Genomic DNA, 25,285 nt, shown 5'->3' with positions numbered 1-25,285 from the left:
AAACTCAAAGATTTGGCAGAGCGCCATCTATTAGACAAAAAAGATATAAAATTAAATTTACAACAATCATTCTTTTTTACATCCTATTATGTTTAAATCCGTTTTATCAAATCGATACGCATCAACATGTTTCAAGTGAAATTCAGATAACGTTATCACGAGATAGATAACGTTGAAAGCTTAACATCTATACCAAAATCAGTCAGTTCACCAACAATACATAATAACAGTGTGTTTTAAACAGTAAAATCATGAAGCTCGTGATATTCCAGATTGTTCTGCTAGCTGTACTAGCTATGGCTAACTGCCAAGGAGGTAGGCAACTTTTAAAACAATATAAATATGTGTGTAATTTCACTGCAATTCTAACTGATGTCAAAAAATTATAAGGTTGAATAAAACCGATTGGTCCTCTTTTGATACATGGTGATGGAAGGTGATGGAAAAATGCAATTGTAGTTAGTAATTAGCATTTAGTCATACCTTACCTGCAATAAGAATTGAAACCTGCTCCTCTATTCGTAGTAATTTTAATTGTCTGCCTCCACTTGGATCCAATTTCGCATACAATATTGAAATAAAATAAATAATAAAAAAAAAAATTGTCCCTATTGTTTTGTTGTTAATAAAAACAATAAATGGGAATAAGAAAAAATAAAGAACCTAATGAATGGTTTCGCGGAATTTTAAAAATTTTTAATTATTTTCGTCGTGAATAAATACTAAATAAAATAAAAATAATCAGTATAAACGTTATGTTATCGATATTTCTAAACAAATTCTAGATTTATATTCCTAAAAACTGTATAAAGATTTCTGTCTTTCTTCACATTTTCTGTCTATTTCTGTGACTGTGACTTCTTATTCTTTCTACTTCTTTGTGTTGCAGTTCACATAGTGGACCACAACCCTTTCGTAGGTAAGTTTTAATGTAACTATATTTACGTTTGTCCTATACCTATATGTGCCTATGCCTTGAATTTTCCAGCTAAAAAATAGACTATCGTTTATCGACCCTTATATCGAACATATAAAATGCAAGCTGTCGCCCGCGATTCCGTCCGCGCGGGATTATAAAATAAACTTGATTAGTAAGCCTATGTGTACTTTCAGACTATGTTCTACATCCAGAAAAATTTAATCGAGATCCGTTGAGCTGTTTTGGAGAGACCTTCTAACAAACATCCATCCATTCATCGAACTATACAAACAAACGTTCGCATTTATAATGTTAGTGAAATAGATGGCTTCAACAAATGTTTTTTTGCAAGCGAGATCACCATTTAATAATTAATCTTTCAATAATTGATGTAACTCAAAAAAAAAAGAAAAAAGGATTGTGTTCTTTGTCCACCCAAGTCATTAACGGTGTGGTAAATTTGTAGGTATATGTTTTAAATTAGTGTTTTAAAAAATAGATGGTAAAAATGTATGCATGTTTTTCCGAAATAAAAATAATCGTTTGTATCTTCTTTCAGATCAAGTCATCAACGATAACCCCGACAACTGTAAGTACATTTACGATAACAACAACATTGATTTAACGCGTGCGCAGTCAATTTAGATGAAAAAGTTATCTTCAAAATGAACTTTTTACATAAAAATATTTAACTCGTTTTTTTTTCGAATACTTATACTTTCTATGACAAGGTAAAAAAAGCTGAAAATTGCTAGTATGTACAATCCATTATATTTTTGTTTCAGTTGTAGTGGATGAATACTTCTATAAAGCGGCAACTTGTAAGTTGTAGTAAAAATTATAAATATTCATTAATTAAATTTAATTAATATATTACGAGTAGTAACATGTCCCGACTTCACATCGTTTAGTACACTATTTGTTCGACTGACCAGAGGATAATGAACACCGCATACCGCTACGCCCTGCTACACATAAAATTGTGTTCTGCGCAGCGACTCGCGCCGCAGATAGCTGCCGAGATATCTGAAAACTAAAATAAGAGTTCAAAAATTAAGATTGATCAACATTATCTTTAAGGCGTCAGTGGCTCAGGGTGACTTTTGACTTACAATCTAAATGTCCTGGGTTCGAATCCCGCCAGGTGTTTTTCGATTTTAGATTTACATATGTACTATCCGACGTTCTGTCGACGTCCGATGCAACCTGCATATATCTGAGAAGAAAGATATGTGAGAAATCAACCAACCCGCACTGGGTCAGCATAGTTGACTATGGCCTAGTCACCTCTGACTTAGGTAATCTCCGATATCCTCGGTGGGAATAACAGTAATTGATGACAGATGCATTAATTTTCTTGTTACAGCTGCACCCGCTGATTATGAAGAAATCGGTGAGTACTTTCCACTAGTTACTAAATTGATTATAATTATTATAAGAGTCCTAATGTGATTTACGAATAGTTTTACATATGATAACATTTTTCAAATTCTTGCAGATATTGGGCCCGCTTTGGTCGACGATTCAGTCCAAATACCACCTTATCCGTACAAAAAATGTAAGAACTTAATCGATAAACATTTATAACATTACATAACCATCGGAGATAATATCGATTGATCTGTATAGGAAAGATGATTGAAGCATAACATAGTATATAACATTCAATTTAGATTCTGTTGAGAACTTGAGAACTGAACCATTTTATTTAATTACAGACGATTCGCCGTACTTGCGTGGAGGTAAATAATTAAACGAGTAAGAACTGTAAAGAAATAATTAACATGAAGAATACAAAATGTGTTCATTATAGTCCATGTGTATATTCGCAATAAATAAATATATCAGAATGTATAGTGCGTTTTATTCATAAATATTTTAAGTTCCCAAATATCATTATGATATTTACACATAACAGAAATAGCGATTAATATTCACTTTCACATGTTTGATTATCTTATTATATTTTAAGCAAGTCTGTAATCAGTGTGCTCACCAACGTAGTAATAGAAATTTTAAGCCTTTAACTCTACGCCAAGTAGATAGTACACTCGGACAGATATTTATATATTTCTATATTTTATCAGAACTCTGTGTATATTATGTTTTTTTTTTTTAATATATACTAAGACAAAGCCAATATGTAATGATTACATACAGACGTATAGACAATATTCTAATATTATTAAGAGAATCTATACTTTGTTTGCATTGAGTAGGCTACGATAGTATTGAACCGATTTTAAAGTCTTTCACTGTTGGGATTCACTATAGGTACACACTATCATATGGGTACACTATCCCCAGGTGACAAAGACTATATATATTACTTACTGGATTTTTTTAATTCTCCGCAGACAACATCCCGGTGAATTGCTAGTCATTTATATTTTGCTTGTTGTATAATTTTTTGGTAGGCGCCATGTGTTCGTGAACCATTGGTAATATTTGATTTCCAAGTAATATTTATTGCAGGAAATTAAACAGCTTAAATGTCGTATTTAAAAAGTACTTATAATTAACAATAAATCTAAATCTACTTCGATTTTTTACAAAAAGCAAATTCAACTACTTATTTACGTTAGATTTTTTTCTAAAGAACTTCATGACAATAGACAGATTAAAAATAAATTGATTGTGAAACTTGCAACTTGCAATAGCATTTTCACACACCCTGCTAATTAATACGATTGTTTTATTTATGTGTCCATCTTCTTTGGTAATTATCAATGTAGTAATTAATGTGACAATGAACAAGATGACAGGGCGCTATATAAAAGAAGAAGCAGGATATGTGTGATAATTAATTCGAGGTTCGATCACAGGACACTAGCACCGCCATGTCTCGTATCGTAGTGAGTTATTCTTTTTTTGTAATTCAATCCATCTTTGTTATGTATATAATAAAAGCAGTAAACTTATATTGTGTTTTCGCGTTTTAGTTATAATTTTTTCTTGCGTTTACGTTTAGTACGATAAATAGTAAATAGTAGATTTTTGTGATTTTATTTCGTTTTTTTTAGATTGTAATGTGCCTTTTCGTGCTGGCGGCCGCGATGCCCAACGATGGGCACGAGCCTGGACACGAGGATGGCGCAAAGCATCAGAAGATGCCCGAATCCGAGATGCCCAAACCCCACGACCTTCCCAAGGTGTCAGCTCCCCCAAAGCCTCTAGACGGCAAACCACAGCCGCCAGCCACAATGGGCCATAACGAACAAAAGAATTAAATATATGACTTCGGCAATTAAATTATGTATCTCTTAATAAATGAATATGTTGCTTGCAATTCAACACATTTTTTCTTGGTTTAGTTATTAATAATTTAAAGTTTCTGCATATGTCAGCACTCTGTATATACTACCCTCTTGATTTTTTTCTTTTTTCTGAGCAAGGTATGTATAGGTAATAGTATATTATAAAGATTTTATAATTATATAAGGACATTAACTATCTTTAAATGTTCAGTAACCTTTCAAATTCCAAATTAATAATAGATATGATTTCTTTAAAAATTTATTTAAAAGATAAAAAATATTTACAAACCAGTCTTATTTTGTCCGCTAACCATTTCTATGAGAAGTTAAGAAATGGATGTAGAAATCTTATGCTTTTTCTATCATTATGTACGGACCTGTGTCCATCTAGTGCTTGCCTACCAGCAGAGCACCACCTTGCCAACCGGCGCCGCCGTGACCCCAGCCGCCGGCGTAGCCGCCCAGACCCGCGGATTCCACCACGATACCCGCCGCCGCAGGTGCCACACCCACCACGGCCGCATTGCCGCCGCCTAGGACCACGCCATCTTGAGCGTTTCTAGCTACTGCGTCGGCTACCGCCTGCGCCTGCGCCGCGCTGGTGGCGACCGCAGCGGACTGAGCGCGGGCGGCGTTGGCGATACGGGAGGCTTCCACAGCCCTGGTGTTGGCATAAGCGATGGCTTGCACACGTGCTGCGTTAGCGACGCGGTCAGCTTCCGCGGCGCGGGCTAATTCAAGGCCGACCGCAGCCGCTGCTCGTCTCGCTGCCTCCGTAGCCCTGGCGTTCTCAAGTGCGGCGGCCTGGGCGCGCTGCAGGTTAGCGACGCGGGCCGCATCTAGGGCCTGAGCGTTTTGAATAGCGTTAGCCTGACGGGCGCGGGCGTCGGCCTCGGCGGCGCGGGCGGCCTGTATACCGGCGGCGGCGGCGTTAGCGATCTGGGCGGCCTGCACGGCCTGGGCATTCTGCAACGCGGAGAGTTGGGCGACACCGACGGCGGCCGCGTTATTCAGAGCCGTGCCGCTGCCGAGCCCGGCGCCACTCGTCACAGCCGTGGCAGGAGCGGCTACAACGGCGGGTCCGGCGATGATGCCGGCTGGCGCAAGGCCACCGATAATTGCTCCACCGCCCAATCCATGCCCTGAGCAAAGTAAAGTAAAATGTTATAACAACAACAACCCGGAAGAGACATTGATTTTGCTGTGTACCTTTTTTACTGTTTTAAAAATATTGTAAGATATATTGACTTGTAACTACTTATTATTCAAACTTAGCACCCCAAAATACCTACTTGTTGCTGTTGAGTAGAGGCAACAGGCATTCATCGGTTACAATAAATCTGAATACAAATGATATTTATCTCGGAGCTTAGGTTGTTTTAACACGATTTAACTGTTATTAGATGTTTTGCATAAACTAAATGATTTCACTGTGTCACTCTTACCATCTCCAAGAACTCCGTACGCCACAGCGACGACAAAGAAGATCTGTCAAATAAATAGATTTTTATTTCATTTTACATGGCAAATAAAATAAATTCAACTTGAAATTTGTGATAGTATCACTTTGGTTATTTGATGTTGAATTATTATATTTTTTTATATTCTCACCGTGAGACGGTACATCGTGGTTTGTTGTTGTAACACGTTGCGCCACCGAGTGAGGCTGGTTGCTTATGCCTTCCTCAATAATGTTTTCGCTTTTATACCACACTGAAAACTAAATTAGCAATTACAAACAGGCAACCGGAGCAGTTTCAAACAAGATGCTGCTTTACCTGTTTTAATTCTTTTCATCCCTCTCTCACCATCACGTGGAAATCTGAAAACTTTGTGGCAATATGACATGGTACAGTTCGAGGAATTGTCATACGATATGCAGCGAAAGCTCGACTTGTGTAGGGTTTTACTTTTTTTACAAACTTTTATTTAGTTTAACTTGTCTCAATGTCTATTATCAAATCTTGCAAATTAAATTTGATCCACTTCCCGGTTATGGATTGAGCAGATATTTTGCATACATGTGTAAATCCCATGACAATGTAATATTATGATGACTTTGTGCTAATCTGATAATGGAGCTGGAATGTGTCCATAAAAACTACGCAAAGATACGACACAACATCATTAAGTTTGGGCTCGTTTGAATTGATCTAACATCTGACAATCTTTTATTATTTTTCGTTGTTTTAACTTACAAGAACATAATAAAAGCTTCTTTGTTAAAAAAATAATAATTTTTATTTCTTTGACGTGGTTGGTCAGAGACTATGTTAACTAGGGATGACAACACTAAAGTCTAAGATCTTATAAATGACTTTTAGAAATTAAAAATAATGTCTTGGCTATTCAATTTTATATAAGACTGTTCTCTGGTCGTTTATGAGTTTTGCTTAATCAACTGTACTATAAATAACTAAATACTTAAATAAACAAATAAATAAATCATTAAGTTGCGGCATTACGGCAGAGGAACAGGACAGTCGACTGGATAAGTGACTTAGTTTCAGTTATCTAAGGCAATTAATGCGCATAATCTGAATTGCACGAACTGTTGTTACGCACATGTAATATTATTGCAATGAACCGTGAATATACTGTCCCAATTCATTTACTAAACACAAATTGAATCATTAATATGCAATATGCAATTTAATATACAATTTCATAACTAAACTAGTGAAGCATTTGATAGCATTTACAACGTGTGTTACTGTGAACAAGATTGTACAATTATAAAAACTTAATGATCGCACAATGGTCCTAATTTAACGTTATTTCATCACTGTGTTACTTATTATTTGGAAACATTGTTTCTTGGATTAAAATGAGGACTTAGGATTATAAACAGAGATATTTGCAGTTGGTACAACAATTTTATTTAAAAAGAATTAAGTAAGTTACAACATATACAAAATGATAGTACGACATGATTTTAAGAAATTATTTTTAAATAATAATAATTTAATATCCGTACTCCTGGTAACCGCCGCGGTGTCCACCTAAGTTCCCCGGACCACCGTGTCCGTGACCACCTTGACCGCCAAAAGCTCCCTGACCGCCGTGTCCAAACCCGCCCTGGTTGTCAGGGCCGAAACCCCCTTGACCTCCAGGACCAAATCCTTGTTGATGGCTAGGTCCAAATCCTTGTTGGCTGCCTTGCCCTGGACCAAAGCCGCCTTGACCCCCTTGCCCTGGACCAAAGCCGCCTTGGCCGCCGGGGCCAAAGTTACCACTGTGTCTGCCTTGACCACTGCCGTAGTTACCTTGATCTTCTCCATAACGATATGGGGCACCTTAAAAAAAATGTTTGTTGTTAAGGTCCATAGAGCTAAAATTATCAGAAAAACTAAAGAAATACCGCAACAAATATCAATATCATAAAAAAATCTGAATTGAATCAGCAAAATAACCTTATTTTTTGATTGAATGGAAATGAGACATTTTTTTTATTAAATTGCAAATGCTGAAATGAATTTTATATATAAGTTAGCAACAACTGCAATAAGTAGTTGAAGACCTATTTCGAAAAACTAAACTAAACACAAAGATTATCTAAAAGCTAAACTCAAAAATATATCGGCTAACTTGAAAGAACTAGCACAAGAAAATTAAAACACTAACATATTCGATACTGCAAAAAGTAACTTGTTAACTATTAGATGAGCACTAATATCTAATAACTTAAATACTAAGTAATGAGTCATTGTTTTGTTATAAAATATTTGCATCATACGTTTATCATTACATCATATTATAATATGTTTATCTGATAGTTTATAATAGTTCAAAGGTTATGAAGTTAATGTCTATAACAGTCTCTTGTATATCGCAATTAATAATCGTAAAGGATATTTTCCGATATGATGGGCAAAAATTATTAAAATCTACTTCATTTGTATTCTTCAGTTGTAAAAATTTGTTACAGTTTACAGTTTTATGTTAATGTTAACTCACCGTTAATGAGAACTACCATAGCTAGTAAGCAGACAATCTGTAAAAGAAAATAAAAAATATAGTAAATATAAATAGCTAGGCTATTTATATATAGCACATTATATTTTTATAATACCAAAAAGTCAAGTAATGTGATTCTTCGGAATATTCAAATTTTCAATAGGCGCTTTGATAAAGCCTTTTTTATTAGGAGTGGTGAGTCTTTTCTGGTAGCATCTAACTAATATTATAAACTAGCTTTTTCCCGCGACTCCGTCCGCGCGGAATAAAAAAAAAAAAGAAAACCGGGTAAAAATTATCCTATGTCCTATTCCTGGTTCTAAGCTACCTGCCCACCAATTTTCAGTCAAATCGATTCAGCCGTTCTTGAGTTATAAATGGTGTAACTAACACAACTTTCTTTTATATATATAGATGCGAATGTTTAAGTAGATAGGTGGATGGATGGATGAATTTTTGTTCAAGGCATCTCAAGAACGGCTCAACGGATCTTGATGTATGGAAGAACACATAGACTACTTGTTAAGTTTTACTTATATTCCGCGCGGACGGAGTTGCAGGGACAGTTTTTTATAAACATTACAAAACCCTGATGTTATTAAAATTAAAATATATGAAATACTTATTGAATGGGTCATAATACTTAGATTCGCGTCTCCTCGCCTGTATCGAAAACATCGCTCAATTTAAATGTTCTAGAGTTGCTAACAAACAGTTACTTTATTATATGAACAAATTACATGAATCCTCATTTAATAGAAGATACTGCCCTAAGTTAAAGATAAACGTGAAGTATTACAACGCGACACGATACTCCGCGACCCGAAGCGACTACGCTACCAAGGTTCGTGAAGGATTATCTAAATACCACATTTCACAAAACATAAAATGACTAACAACCATTTTCGTGGTATTCGCTTTGGTAGGTCAAATTAATATTTTCTTATTAATACTCACTTTAAACGCCATATTTGTAAAGTGTAAATGATTCGAATTGTAAATAAAATATGACAGTACTTGTTGATGAGTACACCTTTTATAGAGGGATTTATCTCCCGCGCGCTGGCATCTCGACCTTTCCCCTTTCATCTTTACGCTACATTATTGTTTTTTGTTTACTATATTGTCTGTATGATTCCGTAATATTTAGTGCTTGTTACAAAAAGTACTTTTGTGTGTCTAGAGCAATTCGCTTTGAAGGTAATAAAATACTGATGCAAAACTGTAAATTACCAGAGTCGATGTAAATTTACTGTTTACTTTTCGATTGTTTCATCCCATATTCTTCCTCGTTTTTCACGTTTTTAAACCATTTTCGATATATAAATACTTAACAATTCCTTTCTTATTCGGTTTGTTTTAGAACGTGTTTTAATCATTGCATTTCCTATTTCTGTGGACCTACCACGAATAGTACTAATCGTCATCATATCGACTACATTTGTATTGAAATTTGAGCACCGAAAATCTCATACTAATTTTAACGTAATTGAAGATGAGGATACGAAGGCTATTGTAACAAATAATCTGTGCTAGGCTCACAGTCAATAGTATATGAGCTGCTTTGTTAATATAATTTACAGGTGATTCATTCCGAATTTTCCCACACCACGAATGACCCAACTACTTCTACAGCATTTTCCGTAAAAAATAAAGACATATGGAGTAATGGATGCAATTGTTGTATTTATTAAGTTCTAATAATATTTACACAACCAGTTGTAATGTATCTGCCGCTAACCATTTCTCAGTGACGTGACGAAATGGATGTAGAAATCTTAACATCTTATTATCGAGTACTATATCACTACAGTATTTTAGTGTTTTCCATATCCGCCGTAGCCGCCGCCGTAACCGCCGCCGAGTCCCCAGGATCCGCCGTAGCCGCCAAGACCGCCAAGACCACCGAGACCGCTGGAGCTGATCACCACACCGGCCGAAGCTGGGGCTACACCCACCACAGCGGTATTGCCGCCACCGCTGAGAAGAAGACCCTCCTGAGCGTTCCTAGCCACGGCATCAGCCACCGCCTGCGCTTGCGCCGCGCTAGTGGCCACCGCAGCAGACTGAGCGCGGGCGGCGTTGGCGATACGGGAGGCTTCAACAGCCCTGGTATTGGCGTAAGCGATGGCTTGCACACGTGCTGCGTTAGCGACGCGGTCAGCCTCCGCGGCGCGGGCTAATTCAAGGCCGGCCGCGGCCGCCGCTCTTCTCGCTGCCTCCGTAGCCCTGGCGTTTTCAATGGCAGCGGCCTGTGCCCGCTGCAAGTTGGCGATACGTGCGGCGTCCAACGCCTGAGCGTTTTGAATGGCGTTTGCCTGTCTGCCACGGGCGTCGGCCTCAGCGACACGGGCACCCTGAATAGCGGCGGCCGCGGCGTTGGCGATCTGGGCGGCCTGCACGGCCTGTGCGTTTTGGATGGCGCTGAGCTGAGCGGCGCCCACGGCGGCGGCATTGTTCAGTGCCGCTCCTCCTCCGAGACCGTTGCCGATACCTCCGAGCCCGGAACCGCCCCCTATGGCGGAGCCCGCTACGACGGCAGGCGCGATACCGCCGCCCAGGCCGCCGAGGCCGCCACCAATAATGCTCGAGTACAGCCCGGACGCGGCAGCGTTTGAATCTTTGGCACCTTTAGCTACACCAGAAAGAAAAACACAGATATACAACAAAGAAAAAATAACATCTTACAGCCAAAAACTACTGTATACTCTTACACTTACCATCTCCAAAAACTTCGTACGTCAGGGCGAGGATAAAGAAAATCTGGAAATCAAATTTTAAATTAGGAGATTTTCAACTCACCGTGAAACCACAAAGAAACATGTGAGGAAATATAACAGTATCTCATTTAATTTGTTATTAAAATGTTCTAACCGTAAGTCGAGACATGTCTTCGGGCTGTGTTTCGGCTGCCTGCGATGTGCACTGGATAAAGTTGATTTCAATTATGCCTTTATCGTGCATGTAAGCGCTTTTATACCTCGCTGAAAAATTATTACAATCGATTAACAATTCTAAACGGGCGTCCTATTTGAATATGATTAGCCGGTGTAAGAATCGGCGCGGTCGGAACAGAAACCACATATGCATCCGACAATAGTTCACATCCCTTAACGGCAATCGTGGCCTTCACAAACTGAAAACGGAATCCTTTACTTGGAAAGTTTTACATTCAAATACTTATTTAGTAATTAAGGTAAAGATTGTACTTGCTATTGGCTTGGTAATCTCTACATGCATAGAATATTTCTTCTTTATTTAGCTTTGACAATTTTTTTTATAATGAACCACCGAACTCTATAACTGTTTGAAAAGAAATAAAGTTTGGGTAAGGAAACGACTTGGAACAAATCAAACTACCTTACTACTAACTATTCTCAACTTCTCATACTTTGTATTGATTGTCTGTTTCTTTTAGTACCTACGTTTTTTGCTAATTTTTAAAAATTAAACAGTCAAATTAATGCATCGTGTACATGGTCAAAGGATTTGTTTAATGTAAATCTGCATTTGTAAATCGACCTACTTTAATACAAATGTAGTAGGAAAACTGCATGTCGACAAGACTTATTACGCCTACAATTTAAAAAAAATGAATTTATACGTTAAACCGGTGATTGCGTTGCGTGTCGCTTGCATTCCATTATTCAATAATAAATAATGTTAGCTACAAATTATTTCTTAATATATTGTGCATATTTCGTATTAACCGAGAAAGCAGTATTTTTATTTTCTCGGATCGATGCCTCGTGCATCAGGATCGTTATAAATGAACTTCTTCCAGCGTGTCTCACACATCTATGTAGAATTGGGTGGTAATCTGGTCTTTTTCTTGGTCTAGCCTATGAATGGCTGCTGAATCTTTTGCTTTCAGTGTTACCAACCACAGTAAATTTCTGTAAACTGTCGTCTCCTCAGCGCATCCTATGGCCGAAGTATGAAAGCAATTCTGATACTTTCTTAACACAGGTAATACGACGACAAAACCATAACTGTTGTATTAATTTTTAGCCGACTTCAAAAAGAAGGAGGTTATCAATTCGACTGTATTTTTTTATGTGTGTTATATATAGCGGCTGTTAGTTTTAATATTTTTGCTATTTGCTTTCAATAGGCGTTTAATTTTTATCGTATTTATCGCTCGCCTCAAATTCGTACCCAGCGAGGGACTACAGATTATAATATTTAGTACTAGTAATACCTTTATGCTTATGTTCCTAGATTTGTAAGTTTATAGGTATTTGATATTCAATGATCATATTGTATAATAACCATTTCTATGTTTTATATATAGGTAGTTGTTCGTTTGATATATTTTTTGTATATCATTATGTTCTATAATTTATCCATACTAATATCATAAAAAGGAAAGATTTGATTGTTTATTTGTTTGCATTAAAAAGGCTCCTAAACTACTGAACCGATTTACAAACCCCGAGTGATATGTTTATTACTAGATTTTTTTTTCAATTCCGTTCAGACGAAGTCGCGGGCAGCTTCTAGTGTATTATACTAAAGGATAATAAAGAAAAAATAATTTTCTTAACAATTTAATATGACTTAGTAATAATTGTTCACAAATTAACAACTTAAGAATACTTTTATATAAGAAAGTCACACATTTTTTTCACCTGTAATGTGGTTCGGAGTAAGATTCATGATGGTAATGTTGTAAGGGAAGATACCTGGAAAAATAGGTTATAAAAAAATTAGGTACAAAATATTGTGATATCTAATATTCACTTTAGTAAAAACTGAGGCAACTTTAGTTAGAGTTTAGGTTTAAATTAAATGTTTGGACAACTGGAAATTCAGGGAAACAAACACTGTTTATACGTACTCGTGGTAAGTTGGCTCATGATATGAAGGTGCATGGGCTTGTTGATGGTATATTGGCTCATGTGGAGTTTCGACTGAATGCGGATGGTCGTAGTAATAACCGTGGTCAATTTGCGAAACCTATAAGTATAAAATATTTTGTTTTTTGGAAACGAGCAAGCAGACCCATGAATTCGACGAAATAGCGAAGCGACCACTGCCTATAAACATCCGCAATATTGTTTACGGAAATTGGACGAAGGACGGGACGTACAGGAAGGGGGCAAATTCTCTTTTTGCGTTCTTTTGTCTCCGTCGATTAAAGCTAAGCAACACATCTGCAATTGCGAATATATAGGCAGCGGTCGCTGCGCTATTTCGGCGAATGAGGTGGCCGCTTACTCTGCCACTTTTTAATATAGAAAAATAATAGAGTTCCTATACATGCTACGTATATGAACGTTTATTTTTAGACAATTTTTCCAACAATCTGTTAATAAGTAAATGAATGTTATTTTGTCAGACATATTTATAGTTAATATTTCTTGTTGTTTACTTGTATTTATTTTTCCTGAACATCAATTTATCATAACAAACTTATGGAATAATTTATATAATGAGGGCGCCGACCTAGCTTATGTAGTTGCCAGTCACGACAATATCGAGATAAGATTTACTAAATCATAACAACGTTAGTGATAACATAAATAAAGAAAAAATAAGTACTGAAATCTTAACTCAACGAAATAGATTTTTTAATTTTATACGTAAACTATAGAAAAAAGTAATTCCGAAAATGCCTTCGATCCAATTTGAACAATATGTCATTAAACTACTACTGTACAACAGTAACATTACAAAAAAACTCTTCGATGGTGGATCATTTGCCAAATTGATAATCTATTGGGTTCTTGGTCAAAATCAATTCTTACATGTGGTTGTTCGATGTAAGACTCCTCGTATTCAGCGTGTGGATTGTGCGCGACCACCGCGGCGCCGAGTGCTGCGCCTGCGCCGAAAGTCACCCCATGAGCTGCCGTCTTTAAAGCTACATCTGAAACATTACACAGAATACTGATAGCAATTACAACTATTCATTTGTGGTTACTTAATTATTTTTAGAGTAAGTATAAGATGTTGAAAGTGTAAGTGCACTGAATTCGCTAAAATAGCGAAGTGACATCAGCAATAAGTTAAAAGGTTGTAGATGCATTGCCTGACTTTAAACAACAGAGGAAAGAACATACGGTAAAAGTACATTTCCCTATCCCGTTTATCCCCTCCCCGCCCAATCCACTTACCCTTTCCATCCCTTCAAAGGACTAGAATTGACCTCCGGCATCAAGTATGTGGTTTGTGGGGATTGACTTCGGGAGGATCAGTATTACGAGTTCCTTACTTTTAAGAAAGGCTCCTTTAGCTGCTAGAGCGCCTTTCAGTGCGGTGGTGACTTTTTGAATAAGCAGGGCTCCGGCGCTGGCGGCGCCCGCGCCCTTAATGGCGCCCTTAATGGCCCCGAAGGCTCCCCCCACGACTGCCACCTTTACCACCGGCACTGGCTGCACGCTCGGTACCACACTCGATAAGCACGCCACCTGGAAAAAGTAAATGAATTTTGAGATATTCGCAAATCTTCTTTCTAACAACCGCACTCTTTGTGATTTTCTTCTAGCTTTTTATTATTCACTAAAAAGGTTTCTAGGTTAGTTAAGTTATAAATTATGTCTTATACTTATACAGCTACCTTATAAGCCGCCTTCAAACTTTCAATTTAACGAATTTAAAATAGCATTTCACAATTCAAAATGAATTATTCATAAAGTGTTTAGTAATAATTATGCTTAATGATTTAAGGCGTGTAGGCACGAAAATTTCTTAATTTATTTCTCGTACACATCCCTCTTTATATTTGTTTATTTGCACGTCTTTGGTTGAAATAATATATGCCAGTGATTTCCAAAATGGTCCAGTTGGGCCCATGGGGGTCCACGGAAAACACAGTAACGTGAAATAAACTTGGGGAAAAAAAGAAAGAAGGGGATTTACCGAAACCAATCAAATTCTACGTCTACGAGAAAAATAAGTTTGATAATCTCTAATATACGCCATGCGCCGGTGAACGTAATAACCGAGAAATAACATGATGTATGTCGATCAAATAGAAGCCTCTAGCAATGGGTCAGTCGGCAACTCTGACACTCGTAATGAAAATAATGAGTCAGATGTATGAAGAAAGAATTTGTGTGTTCAACAAATATGTTGAGTCATGTTAAAATTGTTTAAACGATTCAACCAGTAATAGTTGGGGGATTGCAAAAATTGATAATTGCACTCTATATAATTTTATATTAATAGCGAGATTTTTTTATATTTATTTTAAATAAATCCTAATTTTTTAAATTAATTTATGTATAATGTATACAATAAATAGGGTGAGTCATGGAAACAACGAAGATGTCATAATATTACGATATTTAACAAACATAACTTATGAGAAAAAGTAATAAATAATATATTTAAATGTGCCAAGTTATACATTTCTCAATTCGTATTAATCTATGAATGCCCCAAGCATTATTATCCGCATTTCAACATGACTTTTACTGACCTTTAAGAGTAGTTACATAAATATGTTACAAAATTTCGTGTTCACAAACATCAATTTTATAGACTTATAATAATGTAATACAACTTAATATACGACTTACCACAAGAATGGCAACCCTGAACTCCATCTTACCTGTAATAAATCCAAATTAACAACTAATAAATATAGGAGGAAAATGCCGTAGATTTCCATTTTCAAAATACTTGTATAAACATATGCAGTAATTTCTCTCATTTTTTTAATGTATAGACTTACCAGAAATTTAAAACATCTCACATGTTGCGGATATTTTTCCGGACTAATTTCTTTGCATAATTTATAAAAGGTGATAAAGGAGACGAGTGAGGCGTTTTCTGATAGGCTTTCTATTTTCCTGGTCAAGATTTAAATAACAGTAGGTTTTTGTACAAGTGTTTTTAATGGAAACCCTCGGTAATACATGTTATACTCAATACGGATTTATAGTGAAATCAGATTGAAATCTATCATTTAATATGGATAGACGTCGTTGCCGCTTTCTTATGAAAAATTACTTCATTCCATACTTTAGTAGCACTGTCTGAATAACTCGTGAGAGTACATTCCTTATTTAATTTTGTCGATGGTCTAGTATTTACGAATGTAAGTAATAAAAAATCCGAAGTATTGTGGGTACCTACTTACCTTTGGAAAATATATGGATGTGAAACATTCCAGCTACCATAATAGAAAATTAATTTATAAATTATTTGCAATTTTCAATTACTATAATATTAAGAGCAATTACATCGTCTTAATGTTAAATTTTTTTATACGAAAAATATATTACAAAAAAAGTAAATTTGTAAAACATTTGCTTTGATGTGAAAAGAATCCAGAATTCTTTTCGCTAAAGCTAGATGTTATAATCTCTGAAGCATGTAGGCCACATTACTTTTGTTTTTAGCTTTATTTAATGTTATTAGGAAATAGAAAATATAATTAGAGAGTATACCAACAATGTACCTTAAAGTCACTTGCAATTAGATGCAATGTCACTAAAATGTAAAGTCACTTAAAAATAGGCAAATAAACACAGTCAGCACTAGTTTAAGTCACTAAAATGTTACACTAGCGGACTTGACGAATTGATATTCTTTGAACGTTTGATCATCATCAGCACAAGTCTGAGCTCAAGAGCACGGGTGGGGCCCGCGTTACGAGATCAACGCAACGAAATGTTACTCAATCATTTTCGAACGTAGTAAATTACGTGTGCCTTTTTGAGATCGCAAGAGATATTGTAAGTAGGAATAAAAAAATAGAAAAGTTAAGTAAAGTGCCTGCAGGTAAATGTAGTAATTAGTTACAGAAAACTAAAGAGGTTTTTTTGCAAGACACAATTTTGCGCATTGTACAATATACCAGCAGATTCCCTGAATACGATAGGATTGTTACAATGAAGCGATGGTAGATTTGCAGTTTACTACATTGTTGGTGACGTAGGTGTCGGCAGCAGGTGGCAGTAGGTCTTGTTGGTTGTTTTATTTGAGGACATTAAAACATTTGCGGATCAAATATATCAGGCGTTTTTTGTTAGTTGTTTTTTGTTAGATAAGGAAATAATAAACAATGGAGTTATTATTATTATCATTCAAGTGCAAATCTGCAATTAAGTATTTTTTAGCTTTTTATAGCTTGGTAACTTCTTACACAGGATAATTAATAGACTTTTTAAGAATTATTGCAAATATATTTTCCAAGGAGTTCTAAAAATATGTAGAAAGAACAAGAGGCTTTTGGTTCTGACGAAAGTAAGTTAGCCTATATTTGTTAAAAGTTGGACACAAACCTTTTCCAACAACGTTGTTTCGACATTATTGAATTGTTTCTCTCACACGTTTGTTTTCCCACTTTCCAACAAGGTCTTGTAAAACCAATTGTTGCGTAACAATTTTCTATATAACTGAACCTGAACCTTTGAAAATATGACAAATTAAACTAGAATTCATCGCACAATATTATTTAGTCCACCCATACTGTTATTCAATTAGCGAACATGCACAAACAGACATAACTGTGACATTACCCGAGTTCAATAGGCCACGGTGCAATGACTCAGCTGCACTCGCTTGTATCTTGTGAGAATTCTTTGTTTTTCTATTGATAACATTATCTTGTTGGTTTTGTAGTTATTAACCTTGATGTTAATTGCAATTTACATGCAAAACTAACAATATACAATTGGATTCCTAGTTGATTCAAAATGTTAAATTCACAACTTGCTTTATTGCCCATGTCTAATGAATGTAAATATAAATAATAATACGAATTTTCAGTAACCATACTTACATTATTTTACCTCAAAATTATATCAAGATCAAAAGGATATTATTATTGAGCCCATATATCTATTTATATAATTATAATAATATAATATAATGGTCACAAATACTCGGCATCGATTGATCCAGTAGGTTTTGCTTTCTTAAGTTAAAAAGCAATAGAAATGATGCTTCAGAATGATGTTAGTGTCACAAATGTAAACGTTCAAAATAAGCTCTAATTTTCTCGCTCTACATAAAGATAATAGAAAACTGTGGAGTAGTTTAAAGTTATTTACAGTAATTTTATATTTTACTTGATTTTAAGAAACTAATCAGTTTTTAAACTGCATAAGTTAATATAAGATATTTTAAATTCCATCAACAAAAAATATATAACATGAAAATAAAATTAAAAACTAAACCCAAACAACAATAGCTTCGCAAAGATGTTTTTTATAATTCTAATATATATAATAATTTATAATTAACACGTGAAAAAATTGTGAAGGAAAACGTGTGCTCGTAAAATAATGGAAAATCCAAAATCCCCTAATTTTTTTATTAACACAGTTATGGCTATCCTATTTATTATTTAAATTACTAGTAAAAAAATTATAGAAGACTCCATTATACTTTGTTCCGAAAAAAGTAGACCGTTTATACATTGACAATATAAATGAAAAGACCAGGAACAAGTTCATCTTACTTCAACATTTCACCGATACCACGTCAATGTCGTACTATAATGTTTTATTTTCAATATAATCTAATTAATTGTGATTCATCGTGAACAATGGATTCCATTAAACTCTTCTTGCTTAAGGTAAATAGTTTTCCTTCTAAAAATTATTAATATAATATTAATAAATTAATATGGGAGCGTTAGTGATTCCCAAAGCTCTCTAGGTGGACCTCCTGGGGTACACGGAAGACCTGGAGGTGGTGTAAGATAGCAAGAAATAGAGTTGATGATTCGTAAGTTCAAGAATAAATAAAGCAGAATGTTCACCAAAAGCACTAAAAATTTTGAAAAAGTATTTTAGAAAAAAATATGTTTGGCAATATCTGGTGTACCAAAAACTAGCATTACTATTGTTGTTTTTTTTTTAATTTGTTTTTTTTATTATTTTTTAAATTTTTACTTATTAAATTATTATTTTTTACTTTTTAAATTATTTTTATACTTCCCTTCTCTTTATTAATTGTTTCTTATTCTCTTTGTAATTTTGATACTGTTATTTTTAACTGTCCATTTACGAAAACTATAAAAACACAGTTAAGTATAAGAACATTATATGTATATTGTTACGGTTACCAGTTCTACTCGTTCCGATGACTAAATAAGTCTATATTAAATTCAGGTAACCTAACACGTCTGAATTTATAATCCAGACGTATGTTTTTTACCCTTCTAATATTCCGACTGAAAAAAACGCCACGCCAATTTAACAACAATAGACTATTGTAAAGAAACATGTATAATTTGAAATCTTTATCGTATTTCAGATAATCCTGTCGGCAGTGTTATTCAACATTGTGATAGCAGCAACGAAGAATAACTATAAGTATAGAAATGGCATGTCGAACGAAGTGTACGATCACAGGACACGAAATAGTAACTCAAATAATCTCAGATCATCATCCGGTGCATACGATAGAAACTGGTCGACAAAACTATCAAGTTACGCACCCCAAGGTCTACCACCATACTTGGTTTATAACAGAAAATTAGGCTCTTATTTCCCATATTATCCACAACAGAACAACATAAGAAGAAATGCTATTAATGAGTCAAGTCGCAAACAATGGAATCATTAAATAGTGTTAGATATAAGACTGATTGTATAAATAAATACATATAAAATTTTATATTCTTTTTGTATTTACTTTATTAGTTTTTGTCAGTAGTAATAAATATATTATTTCACTAAATTACTTATAAGTTTATACAGTTGCCATCCGAAGGACAATTTAATGGATGGACAATCATCCAATGTTTTCATCCAATGTTTGTTTGAAGGTATCTCCGGAACGGCTCAGCGGATCTGGATTAAATTTGGCACAGATGTATAACATAGTCTGCAAGAACATATAGGCTACTTATTAAGTTTCGTTCGACAGCAAGTTAGTTTATAATATGTAAATTATAAACAGAAAACAAGATTACTAAAGAAGTACAATTTTATCACTATATAGTTGTATAATTTAATAACAGATAGTCTTATGTTCAAGCGGTATTTTATTTACATTATAAAGTTCTTATAACCTATTTATAATCAAAGAATAATATTCTTATTATAAAGAAAAGATTTAAATAAATAACAATTTAATGATAATAATAATTTAATATGTTAGGAAATACCAATGGTTTTGTTTGATTGATGAAAAGTATAATATCTTGGGAAAGCCAACAAGATATGTTTTTTTATGACGCATGCAAAGAATTAATTATAACTATAATAGTTTTATATACTAATATTTTAATACGAAATAATTTTCTGTGAACAATATGTAAACTCTGGTACTACGGTCATCCAATGTTTCTTTTTCGTTTAGATTTAGTACTGAGAAAATAATTTGAAATGTACGGAATACACTTAGTATATTGGTGTGTCTCCACTGCCTTAGTTTGCAGTACCGGGTCTAAAAAACCTGGTATCGAGAAAGGCACACCACTGGATTTATCCCCTTCCTACACCGAACAAAATTGATGTTACGAGTTTCGCACAACAGAGAGTTCTATAACACCACCTGTATCGCAACAATATTACCATTCCTCACGTTTGAAGAATACATATAACGTAATATATATTATGTCCATTGAATTCGTGATAACAAATGTAAAAGTTTAAACAACTTTATCATTTCTAAAAAAGCAAACGATTATTAACTCCAACAGTAATTGGAGCTGAGTTAACAAAAACAAAGGTTATTGAACTTACAGACTATGTACGTTTCACAATATACTTTTTATATAAGAAGTACAAATATGCATCATTGTCATTAATTAGTGCTGGTTTCCACTGACAAAACACTTATAAAGATGCGAAGGTAAATTCTTTCAAAATGTTACAAATTAAACAAAATCATCCGAAATTCTAAAATTATAATATTAAATCAGAATAACAAATGCGAAGCCGCAGAAACGAAAGACGATATCACTCAGAGCGTCCCATTTTTTAAGCATTTTGATCTATGCTTGGCAGCTAAATGCTACACGTAATGAATAACTATTGTAGTCCAACAAACATATCTGGCCCGGTGAAAGGCACTGAATTCGCAATTAGTATTAGAAAACACGTAAAATATTCGTACTTAGGAGTAGAAAATGATATTACAAAAATGACACGACACACCTACCAGTTACGTACGTTAGGATCGTGTGACAGTTTTTTGTCATCGACAAAGGGACGCTAATGAGCTATAATAATTTAGCGTTACTTTTACCCACCGGGTCAGATAAGTTTATAGATCTCTAATAACAAAAACTAAATGATACAAATTCACATTCATAAAAAATGTTATAAAAACTTCTTCTGACGCATGTTACTATCCCGAAGTCTTGATTGAACTATAAAACCCCAACGCTGTATAAAAACCGGCTTTCATTTGATTTATTTTGATAGTAAATTAAAAACAAGGGACCAGTTCTCACAGCATCTTGTTTTTAAATATATCAATACTTGACGTCGCAATTGTCAACTTTTCATGTCGCAGCGAAACTTGAAATTTGATTACAATGAAAAAAGGCTTTACTTTAAAAACAATAAAATTGTATAATTCTCATAGAAATACCGTAATTTGGAAAATTATCAAAAAGAACCTTTATTTTATTAGATTAGATAGATTATTATTATCTTCCTGTACATATTCGCACATCTTGTAAAAATATAGTACTAGTTAAAGAAATTTCGTTTCTACACATTTTTGTTCTGCTGTGGTCAATAAAATTTTAGCAAATCAAGCTCTACTTTTACAATATATATTAATATATTATATGGAACGAAGTGACAATCTTATCTACATTCGAGTAAAAATATAAGTGTTTCTAAGTATTTTCGACCTCACATTATCAATTGTACATGTATTATTAATTAATACTTACTACATGAATGAAAGATATATTAACAATTAAAATAAACGGCAATTTCATTTTTCGCCAAGTTTCAATATTGTCTGCAACATGGATTGTTGACAGTATATTTATAAAATCCAGAACGCATGAGGTCAAGTCATATAGATGGATTTCCAGCTTCTTCACTATATAAACCGAGAGGCAATAGGTTCGGGATTACTTGCAGTTAGGTAACCATTAACTTCATAAGATATTTTTTATAAAAATGACCAAGTTTCTGGTAAGTTTATCAATACGTTTACTTGCAATAAACTAGGGAAATATATTTCTTCGGCTAGCAATTGGGATATGTTATTATTTTATTATTATTTAAAAAACAATGCGATTTTTTACAGATACTCGCATTAACAATAGTTTCAGTGGTAGCGGCTCGGCCTGGTGAGTCATTTAATTATTTATTTCAAAGTGTGTACACTTGAAATAAATGCAGAAAAAACATCTTAGTATACGATTTCAACAACATTGCGGTTAACCAAATAGATTACGAAGAACTTTTATATATATTATTTGCATTTTATAATATTAGTTAGATATATATCTGAGAAGAAATTCAATGATATGTGTGAAGTCAACCAACCCGCACTTGGCCAGCGTGGTTGACTATGGCCTAATCACCCCTAACTTGGGGTAGGCTCCGAGCCCCTCGGTGGGGACGTATAGTGAGCTGATGATGATGATGATGATGATATATTATATATATTGGCCTTAATTCAGTCACTTAATTTGGGATTACTTTTTGAAGATCTACAACAGCAATTACTTTATCAATTTTTAATTTTAATGCTGTTTCAATTTATTTAACATTTCAGTTTCAAATTAATTACCTTTCCTTTATTATGTTTATTATTTATAAAACAAAATTTTAAATTATAAACTGTACAATAGGACGCAGTTTTTGCTGTCAAACCAAATTTTATACTTTGATGTTTGGTGTTTTTACCATCTCTCTCTCGTGCATTTATATTCATAGATTAAAATAATAGATAAATTGATACATAGATCTTATTAATCATAATAGTAAGTTATAGTATTTTAAAACGATCAAAAAGGCGTGGATTATTGTAATGAAACAGCACATGAAATGAAAGATCGGTTTTAACCGATTTGTCTTTTGCTATCTCATTTTCAAACCGAGGCCCCGACACATTATGAGTACTTTTCTGTATCCATCTCTTGAAGAATTTTATCTACACATGTAGTTTATACACTTAACAGGTAATTTTTTACAGAATATGGAAGTAGTAGTGAAGACTCAGACATCAGTCACGAGGAATACGGTAGTAAGCACGAGGGACACGTGGACTGGCACGTCGGCTACGGGGTGGGACACGTCGCCGGTGCAGTGACGGAACATGCTGAAACTGGACAGCAGCACGGTGGTAGTGGAGTGAGCGTAGGGCAAGGTAGCAGCGGCGTCGGCGTCGGCACCGAGCATGCAAGCACCAGTGTAAGACAGACACCAGTGGGCAGCGGGGCAGTACACAGTGTTTACAGCGGCGGCACCAGCGTAGGCATGGCGCTCGCTAAAGGCGGACGCCGCAAACCTAACGGATTGGGATATGGACACGGACCCCACAGGCACAGCGGCACCAGCATAGGAGTCGCAATGTCCAGAGGTAGTACCCACAAAGCCACAAGGGCAGCGGGCGATGAGCACGGCAGCGGTGTTGAACAACGCGGCCACAGTTTCGGAACCGATCGTGGATCAACTCACGGCAGCAGCACCGGACATTCCACGCACGCCTTCGGTCATGGATCTGAGCAAGGATCTAAACAAGTATCGGAGCATGGATTTGAAAAGGGATCAAGTCATGGACATGGACACGGATACGGATCGGGCCACGGATTCGATCACGGACATGGGCAAAGATACGAACACGGTGGCTATTTTGGTCAAAACACGGGGTACAGCGGTGAAGACTTCGGTGATAGTGGCGAAGAAAATCACGGGGCCCATGAACGTTATTAAATAACAGAATTATGTTAAGGTACAAAAATGCATAGTATATAAGAAAAAATGGAACTGTTAGAATTTAATAATAACAATGTTAAATTCAATGACATTAAAACTAACGTAATAATTATGTAAAATTTTAGTCATTATCCCAGACGTTTTAGCCAAAAGATGGATCGTTCCAATATTAGTACCTACTATTAATAACTCGTCGGTCCGTTTGTGTGTATTCCACGGCCAACATGCACGCCGACAGCACCTTAAGATATCTTAGGCTAAGATTACGTTTGAACTCCATTACTTTTTATTTTTCATTGATAAAAGATTTGAAATAAGAAGCTCAAATTAGCTATTGAGAAGCTGGACATGCCTAACAGGCTAATGAATGATACATACCAAACACAAGTAAAATGAAAGTGTACCCTAATTACACTTTCAAGTTTCGAGGACACTTAAAAAATAAGACCTAAGCTTACTTTACAATTTTAACGTTTGGAAGTTTACGAAATATCCCCAAGGTTGAGCTTTTTTTATTTCGTTCACAATTGTTCAATAAATTAAAAGAATATCAAGATTTACGTTGATGAAGAAAGCTTAATGACTGCGTCTGCTGTTGACGAGAACTGTCGGCCTAGCACGAATATTTGCGACTATCGCCTTCGTATTGTCATCGACAAAATTTGTCATACTGTACAACAATCTCCAAAAATCTCGTACTGATTTTGACACAATTGACGATGACGATATGAAGGCGATTGACACAAATATTCATGCTAGACCCACCCCACTGTATTGTTACAGTTTCGCCTACGTGTGTAGGCGTCAGTCAACAACGTCTTTGTGCTTTAACTGAACTGACAGATTGTTCACTTTACCCCAGAATATCAGTTTAATGTATAATGAAACTTGAATCAAAAAACATTGACAGTGTCGATGTTAGGACGCAGTTTGACAACCGCCAAGGGCACCGGATAGAAGAGACGCCACAGGTCTGCGGATTACTCATAATACTCTGTTAACCCCTCCCCCTTAAAAGGGATGGTAAAAAAATCTCTCCCGGGGTGGTAATAGAGCTAAAATTGTTACTACACATACTTATTCTTTACTGTTTCGACTGTAGTGATATAACCATACATATTGTTGTCCTCGTCTCTTCAAAGACAATGTAAGGGATAACAAGTGTGACTTCAGTCGACACCCACAGTAAAACTGAAGATCTGTAGCCTGCTTTATAGAGAATTTCTATACCATTAAAATACCATTGTAACCTAATTTTACAGTATTTACCCACAAAACTTTTCCAAATTATGTGAAGCACTGGGCAAAAGCCTCTTCAATAGATGATCTGTTAT

The 25,285-nt window shown here is 35.2% G+C and overlaps 3 protein-coding genes, 1 long non-coding RNA gene and 1 other non-coding gene across 5 annotated transcripts; 1 reads left to right on the top strand and 4 right to left on the bottom strand.

Moving 5' to 3' along the window:
- Positions 1-4,433: 4,433 nt before the first annotated feature.
- LOC106711141 (tol-Pal system protein TolA) lies at positions 4,434-5,875 on the bottom strand. Its single transcript, XM_045681566.1, has 3 exons — positions 5,788-5,875; positions 5,622-5,664; positions 4,434-5,318 (listed from the first exon to the last, which is right to left on the bottom strand). Exons 1-3 carry the CDS (start codon positions 5,800-5,802, stop codon positions 4,564-4,566), a joined length of 813 nt encoding a protein of 270 aa, XP_045537522.1. The 5' UTR covers positions 5,803-5,875; the 3' UTR covers positions 4,434-4,563.
- Positions 5,876-7,130: 1,255 nt separating this feature from the next.
- On the bottom strand, positions 7,131-7,441 carry LOC106711165. The gene is made up of 2 exons (XR_006756307.1): positions 7,362-7,441; positions 7,131-7,330 (listed from the first exon to the last, which is right to left on the bottom strand). It is a non-coding gene; the product is annotated as an uncharacterized LOC106711165 (transcript).
- Positions 7,442-9,802: 2,361 nt separating this feature from the next.
- On the bottom strand, positions 9,803-11,097 carry LOC123721805 (shematrin-like protein 2). Its single transcript, XM_045681657.1, has 3 exons — positions 11,008-11,097; positions 10,854-10,896; positions 9,803-10,768 (listed from the first exon to the last, which is right to left on the bottom strand). Exons 1-3 carry the CDS (start codon positions 11,095-11,097, stop codon positions 9,951-9,953), a joined length of 951 nt encoding a protein of 316 aa, XP_045537613.1. The 3' UTR covers positions 9,803-9,950.
- A 1,585-nt stretch (positions 11,098-12,682) lies between these two features.
- LOC106711180 lies at positions 12,683-16,578 on the bottom strand. Its single transcript, XR_006756313.1, has 5 exons — positions 16,544-16,578; positions 14,351-14,546; positions 13,884-14,005; positions 12,974-13,092; positions 12,683-12,818 (listed from the first exon to the last, which is right to left on the bottom strand). It is a non-coding gene; the product is annotated as an uncharacterized LOC106711180 (long non-coding RNA).
- A 5,606-nt stretch (positions 16,579-22,184) lies between these two features.
- LOC106711171 (glycine-rich cell wall structural protein 1.8) lies at positions 22,185-23,948 on the top strand. The gene is made up of 3 exons (XM_014503414.2): positions 22,185-22,199; positions 22,315-22,357; positions 23,209-23,948. The coding sequence occupies exons 1-3, from the start codon at positions 22,185-22,187 to the stop codon at positions 23,946-23,948; spliced, it is 798 nt and encodes a 265-aa protein (XP_014358900.2).
- Positions 23,949-25,285: the final 1,337 nt, after the last annotated feature.

Source organism: Papilio machaon, chromosome 16 (assembly GCF_912999745.1).
Source record: "Papilio machaon chromosome 16, ilPapMach1.1, whole genome shotgun sequence".
NCBI classification, from domain to species: domain Eukaryota; kingdom Metazoa; phylum Arthropoda; class Insecta; order Lepidoptera; family Papilionidae; genus Papilio; species Papilio machaon.
This window is presented reverse-complemented; position numbering and strand designations above follow the sequence as displayed.

What these genes read in the sequence shown, in the direction of transcription:
- LOC123721805 (XM_045681657.1), bottom strand. Translation starts at nt 11,097, where the DNA reads ATGCACGATAAAGGCATAATTGAAATCAACTTTATCCAGTGCACATCG. An exon ending in AAGACATGTCTCGACTTACG is followed by an intron (nt 10,897 to 11,007) that starts GTTAGAACATTT and finishes TTTGATTTCCAG; the next exon opens with ATTTTCTTTATCCTCGCCCT. An exon ending in GTACGAAGTTTTTGGAGATG is followed by an intron (nt 10,769 to 10,853) that starts GTAAGTGTAAGA and finishes TTTCTGGTGTAG; the next exon opens with CTAAAGGTGCCAAAGATTCA.
- LOC106711171 (XM_014503414.2), top strand. An exon ending in AGTGGTAGCGGCTCGGCCTG is followed by an intron (nt 22,358 to 23,208) that starts GTGAGTCATTTA and finishes AATTTTTTACAG; the next exon opens with AATATGGAAGTAGTAGTGAA.
- LOC106711141 (XM_045681566.1), bottom strand. An exon ending in GTACGGAGTTCTTGGAGATG is followed by an intron (nt 5,319 to 5,621) that starts GTAAGAGTGACA and finishes TACTTTGCTCAG; the next exon opens with GGCATGGATTGGGCGGTGGA.